General features: G+C 35.5%; 2 protein-coding genes across 2 annotated transcripts; both read left to right on the forward strand.

Annotated features, from left to right (window-relative positions):
* The first annotated feature begins 2,267 nt into the window (after positions 1-2,267).
* LOC107045546 (acidic leucine-rich nuclear phosphoprotein 32-related protein 1-like) lies at positions 2,268-3,014 on the forward strand. The gene has a single exon (XM_015267849.1). It carries the CDS (start codon positions 2,268-2,270, stop codon positions 3,012-3,014), a length of 747 nt encoding a protein of 248 aa, XP_015123335.1.
* Positions 3,015-6,601: 3,587 nt separating this feature from the next.
* On the forward strand, positions 6,602-8,809 carry LOC107045547. The gene has a single exon (XM_015267850.1). It carries the CDS (start codon positions 6,602-6,604, stop codon positions 8,807-8,809), a length of 2,208 nt encoding a protein of 735 aa, XP_015123336.1.
* Positions 8,810-11,218: the final 2,409 nt, after the last annotated feature.

Here is an 11,218-nt window from a genome sequence, read left to right on the forward strand (position 1 = left end):
CAGATCACGAAAGGGGTGACTATTATCTTTGTAAACGGATTTCAGAAGAAGCAATGGTTACAATCTTACACTGATAAGATGGTAATCGACTTGAACGATTTGGGGAGCTGGAAAGCAAAAGAATTATCCACCCCACGTTGCTGGAATCACCAGAAGCACAGTCTCATTGAGAATTATACCTGTGCGTTCGAAAATTGTAGAAAACTCTTGAAATGGTTCACAAAATATTTTCATTCTACTTTAGAACCAAGAACTGACTTCCTCAAGTGGGTACAGGATATGAGCATGTTGCCAGCAGATCACATTTATTTTCTAAGGAGATTTCTTCTGAAATTTGCGTGGCGACATGTGGATGAGTTATGGGAGACTTTAGCAGAGAGGTTGAAACAAGTGGATGAAATTCAGGAGTATCGTCGATGCTATGAACATCATCCAACATCGATTCATGGTACCGATAATGTGGATGGACCTGTACCATTAGTGAAAAATTGTCTCGTTTGTCGATTATCAGATTTGATCATTCTCGCATGATAATGATATATGATATATGATGATGTTGATGATTATTACCTTATTATGGAATAAGAAGTCTTTTATACAATTTGAATAAATAAATAAAAATACTCACATAATTTCGTGTTCCAATTTCTTTCAACATATTCCCATCATCCTCGAAAAAATAAAAATGATTCAAAGCGATAAAAAAAATGATGAGAATAAAGCGAGTTTCGAACCCACGACGTTCAGATTATCAGTCGAGACGCTTCACCATACTCAAGAATGGTTTCACCAAATATTTTCAATCAGATCAATTCATTATCTGAGTGTACCGCATATATATCTACAAATATATGAATAAAAAAAATGATTTGTTCCTAAAGGGTAATTTCATCTAGCTCATTTAGCTTATATTCAGTCACTAAATGTAGTAGTGGACTTTAACAGGATATGCACATAGCGGTGACAACGCAAGTAGCGACCGCATTTCTTGAGAGCCCAACCCCATTTTCTATTTCCTTCAACATCACCTTTACTCAATTTTACTCTTATAAAATCATTCCCCAAAAGTAAGACAGAAAAAAAATATATATATTTAAAAAAAAAATATATATATATATATATATATATATATATATATATATATATATATATATATTTATAAGAATCAAAAAAGTTTTGAACCCACAACATGCAGATTATGAGTCAGAGCGCTACACACTCCACCATACTCCATTATGACTTTGTTGAATATTTTCAACTAGATGTATTCATTGTCTAGATGTACCAGATGTACATCCAACACTGAATTTTTACCGAAAGTGATTCTTCAATGAACCATTATTAAATTAAGAAAATTATATTGAGTTAAAGAAAACACAGTGCATCATGTTATTTAAAAAAATATATATATACCCACATATGTTCACAGTCATCACCCAAACATAATGATCTTATCCTTACATAAACTGAAAAATCATAGGAATTTTCAAATCCATTTTTCAAATAAAATTGAGTGCCCAAAAAAATCTGAGAATTGAAAAAACATTTCTATGCTCTGAGTCAGAGGTAACGGTTCTCATTATCATTGTAATTTGACACTCTCAAAGGAAGTCTCCCCAGGTTCCCTCCCAATTCTCTCATCGAAATATTTTCGTTATTCATCTTATCGGAGTAATTGAATCCTACAAAGGCGAGAAAGAATCATGCTAAATTCTCAGATTTTTTTCTATGTCACTTCATTTAATGACTGTCGAGAACCATCGGGAATGTTCACTTCCTATTGAACCCCATAAGTCAGATCGAGAGGGTTTATGTTTTACCTTTGGGTTCTCTCTTACACCCAAATTATAAACATTGATGATGAATATATAGGGCCCCGATTCATTAATACGCAATTCAGTTCACTCTTCGACATCGATCTAAAAAGTTCACCTACGTTTAATAAGAAGGGTTTTTGTTAAGTGAATATTGATATCCCTATTTCTTGTGTTTTATCATTAAAAATGAGAAGTGTGGAAAATCATGGATTTATGTGTTTTATGCATTCAAAATTCGGAAGACGATTCAATGTTCGGTGCCCCAACGCATGGTTGACAGACCCCAGTACCAAAATCATTGCTGCAGCACTCAAACACATCATTCTTCAGCATTGGCAAGATTTTGATGTTGTTTTATACTTCACAGCCTGTGGAATCAGGACACGAAGAATCACCCATTCCGCTTGGGAATATTAGTTTTTGACTGAGGAAAGTGGAAGTGGTGATGATATGGAAAATACTGATAACGATGATGATCATGATGATGATGTGGAAATTGCTCACAATACTGATGATGATCATGATGATGATGATGACGACGACGGTAAGCTGATGATTGATGAGAGTATGGTTATTGAAATGGAGAATGAAGCTGGAGGAGTGGTAAAGGCGGAAATCAAGGAAGAAAATGAGAGCATCGACAGTGATGCTGAAACTATTGTTTATTCGTTCAATCCCCCGACTGGAGTACCTGTCAAGAAGGACAAGGATGAGAGTGATGATGAAACCATTTTCAACTCGCGTGATGATTATGAGGAAAATCGTGCAGCGGAAATCGCTGAGGGAGAATTTTTTGGGAGTGATTTGGGTGGGGGGTCGACATTAGTATCAGAGCTCAAGGTAGAAGAAATGGATTTGGGGGAGCTGAATTTGGGGGAAGTTGAAACAAGCTCGATTGATCATCGCCCTACAGCTGTGGATGATTGGAGAGAGGTTTTGGAAGAGGGAGAATATGTATCGGAAGTGAAGAGCATGCAGTCCCCGGTTGGGGTACCGGAAGAAGGAGAGGAGGGGGGTGAGGAACAAAACATCTCAAGCATCGAGGCTGAGGACGGAATGGTGATGGAGGTAGAAGAGGAGGGAGGGGATATGTGTGGTTCAGAGGTTGACAACGAGCCACTGCAGTTATATGGAGAAGTGGGAGGGAGCGATGATGAGGAGTGGGGGATCTCATGCAAAGGTATAATTCCAATGTGATATGTACTCATCCAACAAAACACAAAATTTCTATCTTTCTAAAAATTTTTTTGTTATTTATTTGATTTTATAAATAAGGGAGATCTGTTGGGAGCGTACTGGTGAGGAGAAATTGATGCTGTGTAGGACTAAGGAGTGGGTTCACTTCCATTTCTAACAGGTATAATAATTTATAGTTTTTGAAGAAAGAACAGCAACTAGAGCCCCAACATATCCTTAATCATTTTTCTTTCAATTCTCTATTTGTTTTGCTCATAAAAGAGACTCATCGTTATTTTTCTCCTTATTTTTTGTTACAGGCCAGATGTCCAACGAACAATTTGAAAAATGGAGATGAGAGAAAGAGGAGGATAAAGAAGGAAACTACCTTAACGAGCGATCTGAAAACGAGGATGTGCATGAGAGGAGGATAAAGAAGGAAACTACCTCCTGTTAATTAAAGAAACTTTATTTTGAATTTATATTTTTCATCATGTATTTTTTTCATATTTTTTCAAACTCTTTGTATTTTTTTACTACCATTATCAATAAAAAATCTAAAACATAAATTTCTCAGAAATTTTTTCTTTTTTTATTTTTGGACCCACCCCTCCTATAAATCCATTATAACTTCAATAACACGAATGGCAAACTGGAAGAAAGTTGTAAATTATAATATAAATTCAATTTTTAATTAAGATCTAGCTGTAGGTAAAGTAGGATGTGAATCATATTGATGATTGAAGCACTCACTATACTGAAGCCATGATAGCTCAGCACCAGGGAGTCGACTTATGAAATGAAAGGTTCAGAATTCGAGTCTGACGCATATATATATATATATTCATTTTTTTATTCTTTCTTGGTGAGATTTAACATTTGCACATATCCAAATGTGAATCAAATCAAATGAATTTTCTCTTCATTTCTTTCTTGCAGAAGTTGGTTAAAAATAATAGTAGAGTCCAGAACCCAGAAAAAATTAATGAGTGATAACTTCCATGCTGATTATTATTATTATTATTATTATTTTTCCTTCTCGTCATTATTTAATGGCTAATAATAATATAGTAATGTCATAATTTAATGGAAGCAGGAGTAGTCTCATGTTAATTCTCTTTTGACATTAGCCTAAGCTTCAATAGTACAACGCTATCGAGCTTGCTTGTGGGAGGGGGAAGATTCATAAGTTCAAATCCTCGGAACTCAATTTTTTTTTTGATGTTTCAATTTCTGTAGTATCTGGAACTGTAATGTATATGAATATCTTACATTTTTCTCTCATTAAGAATTGAACAAATTGAGAAAAAAATTATGATCAGGCGTTTTTAAAGAATTCTCCCCATCAACATAATAATAGTAAGTATTATGAAATTACGAATGCACTCAATACTTTTTTCATCATTTCATGGAGGGGATAATTTGTTGGGAAGGGATGTGCAAACGGAAACATCATCAAATTTCATTACAAAGATTTACGTTTTATTGTAAGTGTGAACATGTCGGAGAATTGATCGATTTCTGCTTCAGATTTTCATAAACTTGAAACACGTCCCCTCGCTAAGATACTGGAATTTCATTTTTCAACTGTATACTTTACGAGTGAGCGATGAACTGATCNAAACACGTCCCCTCGCCAAGATACTGGAATTTCATTTTTCAACTGTATACTTTGCGAGTGAGCGATGAACTGATCTCCAAATCTTTCTACGGGTTTATATGTGCTATTCTTATCACACGATTACATCATCACATTCTAGAATTTTCGAGAAGACTTTAGCGCCATCTAGAGAATTCTCGAGTTACCTTGAGGATTCTTTGGTGATGAATCATCAAGAGGAATGGCTCATGTCCTATCAAAACTATGACTTCATCATATTCTAGAATTTTCGAGAAGACTCTAGCACCATCTAGAGAATTCTCGTGTTACCTTGAGGATTCTTTGGCGATGAATCATCGAGAGGAATAGCTCATGTCTTATCAAAACGATGACATCATCATATTCTAGAATTTTCGAGAAGACTCTATAACCATCTAGAGAGATCCCCTCTATATATAGGATGTTTTAGTGATGAATCATCAGAGAAATGACTCATTTCCGAGGGTATATTAAGGTTGAAAACAGCTTGAAGCGGCTCACTGGCTCATTAACTCTCGCTCAGAATGGATGACCAGAGGAAAAAGTTATTACGAGTCTTGAGAGAAGCATATCGTATGCTTCCTCACACTCCACCTGATCAGACTGAAAATTTAAAGAACCTAACAGAGAAGAACATTAAACTTTTACATAAGTATTCCAAGAGGGTTGATTCTAGTGGTGAAAAAAGTGGGATTCAAGCAACCATTGCAGAATTATTATGGTTCAGGAAAGCTTTTAAGCTACATCTCAAACATGGTGGTGAAATAAAAAGAAAAAAATCAGTGCAGAAGATTTCAAGCCGTGTGCAATGGAAGGATCTACAATCAGCATTCCGAGATCGTATCCGAACAGGGGTGGTTATTAATTTGACTCACAAAGACACGAGATCATTCCTGCGAGATTGTAAGGTGCTGGTCATTTCACATTTGAAGGATATTTTAGCTGAGGAGAGTAGTTTGAGAGTTAATTGTGTACTCTCATGCAAATTCTCGATTGTACGAGCAGATGAAATTCAGGAAGAAACGAAACACTTTATTACGAAAAATGAAGTGATCCTTCTAGCAACCGATTTGAATGATTGGTTCAAAGAATTTGTCATTGATAATGTCATTACGAAGCAGGAAGACTTCCAAGAAAGCGGCTCTGGTTGGACATTGACGGAAATCATCAATTTGATGATTAATATCAATAAATACGAGCCTCTGAAAGGTGGAGCCTCAACATTCATTCAGCTACCTAAGGATATTCAAGCCAAAAAAGCTGTCATAAATATAAAAAATGATGATCAATTTTGTTTTTTGTGGGCGATTACAGCAGCTCTTCATCCAAAAACCGTTCATGTGGATCGAACAACTTCATACCCCCATTTTCGTAATGTACTGAAGTATGAAGGCCTCCATTTTCCAATGACGCTCAAATGTATTCCTAAATTTGAAGAAATGAATGATCTAAGCATTAATGTATATGGACTTGAACAGTGTGGTCGTAGTCATACAGTCTTCCCTGTTTATCTAACGAAAAGAATCACCAATCGTGAAGCAATCCACCTGCTAATGGTTGAGAGTAATCAGGATGAAGCAGATTCGCAATATATCGCGTTTGGTTAGTTCTCAAATTTCTAAAAGCCAAAGTTTCACATGGTTATGCGATAGGTGTCTCTGCCACTTTAGATATCAGCATTCATTTGCGAAACACAAGGAGGATTGTGCAAACTTGAATAAAGTACGAATGGTAATACCTCAAGAGAAAGATAAATCCTCAATTTGAAAAATTTCAAATACGCTGAGCCAGTTCCATTTGCTGTTTACGCAGACTTAGAATGTATTATAGACTCCACAGATGATGATCATCATATTCCTCATAGTGCAGCTTTTTATGTGAAATGTTCTTTTGATGATTCGTTATCCAGATCCGAAATTCGACGAGGATCTCGTATACAATACATTGTATTGAATGGTTTACGAGAGAGATGAAGTTGTTGGCAAATAACGTTGATACACATTTGAAGAAGAATCACCAGATGGAGACATTGTCAGATAAACAAATGGACGATTTCCAATCTGCAACGGTGTGTCATATTTGCAAAAAATTTTTGACCAACAATGATAAAGTGCGTGATCACAACCATTTAACAGGAAAATATCGTGGAGCTGCGCATAACAGTTGCAATTTGCTTTATCGAGATTCTCACACAATTCCGATTGTATTTCACAATCTCTCCGGTTATGACGCTCATTTCATCATTCGAAGTATCGCAACATCATTCGAAGGTGATGTGAAAATTCCACCGGTGAATAAAGATCGATACATCTCTTTCACTAAATATGTTGCCAACACTTGCATTAAGTTACGCTTCATTGATTCATTCCGATTTATGGGAAGTAGTCTCGAAAAATTAGCGAGTTATCTTGATAATGATCACAAAATAATCATCAGAAAATATCAATCTGATTCAACAAGATTCAATTTGTTGTGTAGAAAAGGTGTATTCCCCTATGAGTTCATCGATGATTGGAATAAATTAGATGAGGCTGAATTACCAAGGAAAGAAGATTTCTATTCAAAATTGACGGATCAACACATAGCTGATGAAGATTATGAGCATGCAGTTAATGTGTGGAATGCATTCAATATCAGCACATTGGGGGAGTATTCGGATCTTTATTTGCAAACAGATGTTTTATTATTAGCTGATATTTTTGAGAATTTTCGTGCTAATTGTTTTTCCACTTATGAACTCGATCCACTCCATTACTATACAGCACCAGGATTAGCTTTCGATGCTATGCTCAAACATACGAAAGTAAATTTAGAGCTTCTCACTGATTCTGAAATGATTTTATTCATAGAAAAAGGTATTAGGGGTGGAGTTTCACAATGTGCAAACAGATACGCTCAGGTAAATAATCCATTCATGGGAAAATTATATGATGCATCCTCTGAAACATCTTATTTGATGTATTTTGATGTTAATAACTTTTATGGGGCTGCTATGAGCGTCAGTTTGCCATGTGATTCATTTGAATGGGTTGATAGTAATTCTGTGGATATCCTGAATGTTCCAGATGATTCTCCAGTTGGGTATATCCTCGAAATTGATTTGGAGTACCCTCAAGAATTACACGAACAACACAAAGATTTTCCGCTTTGTCCTGAGCATTTCACCCCTCCACAGAGCAAACATACAAAATTAGCGACCACTCTCTTCCCGAAGGAAAAATATGTGATACATTACCGGAATTTGAAACAATACATGAATCTTGGAATGAAATTGAAAAGCATCCACAGTAATTTAAAATTCAATCAAAAACTCTGGCTTAAATCTTACATCGATTTGAATACAGATAAAAGGAAACAATCATCGAATGAATTTGAGAAAAACTTCTACAAATTGATGAACAATGCTGTTTTCGGAAAAACGATGGAAAATGTCAGGAACCAGAAGGATGTGAGACTCGTCACACACTGGGATGGACGATATGGTGCGAAAGCGCTCATTGCAAAACCGAATTTTCACAGTTGCAGTGTCTTTGATGAAGATATGGTGATCATTGAAATGAATCGAACATCAGTATATTTCAAGAAACCCATCTACATTGGTTTTACAATCCTCGATGTATCAAAAACGATTGTGTATGACTTTCATTACAACTATGTGAAATCCAAATTTGGAGATCATGCCAAATTGATGTACACTGATACGGATAGTTTGCTGTATTTGTTTCGAGTCCCAAATATCTATGATTGTATCAAACAAGACATACAAATGTTTGATACATCTGACTACAGAGAGAATAATGAATTTGGAATCCCACTAGCGAACAAGAAAGTGTTGGGTCTCATGAAGGATGAGAACAATGGGCGGATCATGGTGGAATTCGTAGGATTGCGAGCTAAAACATATTCGTTTAAAATGTTGGATGATGATAAAGCCAAGAAGAAAGCTAAAGGTGTTAACGCGGCTACACTGAGGAAGATTACATTTGAAGATTATAAAAATTGTCTCCTCAATAATGAACACATCATCAGGAATCAGTATTTGATACAGAGTAAAAAACATGAGGTGCATACAATCAGCCAGAAGAAATTAGTATTGAGTTGGGAAGATGATAAGCGTATGATTTCTTCTCATACGACAGATACTCTCCCTTGGGGATATATCAAGCCACTTGTATAATTTTTTAATTGTATTCCTAGAAATTAAGGTGAAAAACAAAAAAATAAAATGTTGAAAACAAAAAATTTTGTTTTTTTTTTAAATTTTTATTATCACTCAACAAAAAAATATATATATACTCTATACATCAGAAATATTGATCCAACTATTATGAGAATTATCGAAGCCTAACCATTTTACATATAGTTTATTTCCTTGTTTTCTAATCATTTTTTCGATAAGATAGACATCTGGATGTTTCACTTTAGTTAATTCCTCCTCATAGAAACTACCTTCAATTGGATTGTCCTGATAATCAACCAATTTATATGTAGTTGGATTTGTTCTTCTCACGCTACTGATTTTGACAATCTCAGTTGTCCAATTAGGCGTATAACCTTTTTCAAAAACATGTTTATATTTGCTAACTCTCACTTTATCATTAATTCTAAATTTCTTTTTTTCACTCCATTATCGAAGAATTTTCCATAAGCCCGATGGAGAATGAACTTTTCATTGGTACTGTTCACATCCTTTGGTTTCATTCGAATTGTTCGATGTCTTGTATCATTGTAAGATGATATGATTTCGGGAAGTATCTCTAACCATCTGTAAGATCCTTGAAGAGAGAATTTTTTCCACATTCTCTCTTTCAATGTGCAGTTAAATCGCTCACAAATCGATGCTTTCAAATTACTGAAAATCGAATACATTTTTATATCAAATTTCTGCATAAGACTTTGAAATTCTTTGTTATAGAATTCTTTTCCTTGATCGACATGTAGCTTTTGGGGGGTCTGAGCTTGTTTGAGTACAAATTCCATAGCTTTCGTTACGTCAGAACCACTCTTTGTTTTGATTGGTACGACCCACGCAAATTTGGAGAAAATGTCAATAACTGTTAATAAGAATTTATGTCCATTATTTTCCTTAACATAAATGGACATATCCACAAGATCGGCTTGCCAAGTTTCGTTGAGACCTCGCATTTCTACGTGACGTCTGGGGTAATTTCTGCGTGCAGGTCTATGGAGTTCTTCAACTAGAGCTTCCTTCTCCATCTGAAACCTTTCTTTTTTTAGTAGCTTTTTCATCGTTATTTAATGTTTTGGAACTTCTCTTAACACGTTTCACCCTCCTTTCACTTTCTGGTATCTGGTTTATATTATCAACTCGGTTCAATTCAGCTGAATAATAATATTTATCTGGATCCTCCAATGTTTTCAGTCTTCCATCTAGTGCATGAATGACTTCCAGAGTTTCTGTCATGAGTTTTTGTAGTGGGCTGAGTTGTAAATCCTCAATTACTCGCTTGAGAACTCTCAAAAAAACTGCATCAGTGTCTTCTACCGCATCACCAATGTTGCATAACCGTTTATTCTTTATATCAAAGTGTCCATTAGCCGTGAGCTTGAAGCCTCGTCCTGGAGGTCCTTGATTATTCTGAGGTTTAGATCCAGCAATATCCGAATGTCGTCCAAACACATCGACACTCATTTTGTGACTGATGTATTGGTGAAGTAATCACTCTTAATATATCAATCCAGCTTCACGCAGTTCCTCGATTATTGAGATTATTTCATTATTATGATTATTATTACCAGCTGTCTGTGATGCGCATAACAGTTGGAGACGCTTCACTAGCTCATTTGGATCATCCCAGTACACATAATCAATATTACGCTTCCTTTTTGCAATCATTTGATTTGATAATCCGTTTCCATAGGGAGCCTTTTTCATGAAATTCACAAACTTCTCTCGATTATGTCGCCTCAAACCTTTCGTTGGATTGAAATACTTCTTATCGAGATGTGTCATCTTCACAATTTTTGAGTATGCTTTCTTGTCACACTCTGTAATTTTCTCTACATTGGGTTTTTTTTTGAATAATATTTCGAGAAGTCCGGGAGTTTGATCATACTTTTCACCCCCAATTAACATTCCTTAACACCTTCAAACTTGACAGGTGTTGTTCCAAGCACCCAATCACCTTTATATTTGCGGATCCCGGTCTTCAAGTCCAATGCTGCCATCCCATTGAAAGTATCAAATAATTGTGTATATTCTTTAGATAAATTATGGACATGTTCATCCTCTGCAGAATCTGAATCATTTTCATGATAAGTATTATCAATTTCCATGGCAGGAAATGATAATGTTGTAGTAGTCATGCCCAACTCTGAGTCTGAAGGTAATTTTTCCGAAATTTCTGAATCATACATTTCCTCCATTCGTTGGATCTTTATCGGGATTTTAGAATCAACAGTTTCTGCAGCACGTTTTCGTGGAGTTGATGATTCGAGAGATTTCTTTATTTTCCTCAGAATTGTAGCATAAACAGCCTGATCTGCAATTTTTTGTAATGGTGTAACCACTGGTTTGAAAACTTCATTCAGAGTTCTTTCTGTATTTTCCTTCCCCAATTTCATC

The sequence above is a fragment of the Diachasma alloeum genome, unplaced genomic scaffold, assembly GCF_001412515.2.
Source record: "Diachasma alloeum isolate Michigan unplaced genomic scaffold, Dall2.0 Dall_scaffold_00991, whole genome shotgun sequence".
NCBI classification, from domain to species: domain Eukaryota; kingdom Metazoa; phylum Arthropoda; class Insecta; order Hymenoptera; family Braconidae; genus Diachasma; species Diachasma alloeum.

Bases quoted from the DNA above. Each gene is read 5' to 3' on its own strand.
- LOC107045546 (XM_015267849.1), top strand. From the start codon at position 2,268: ATGGAAAATACTGATAACGATGATGATCATGATGATGATGTGGAAATT.
- LOC107045547 (XM_015267850.1), top strand. From the start codon at position 6,602: ATGAAGTTGTTGGCAAATAACGTTGATACACATTTGAAGAAGAATCAC.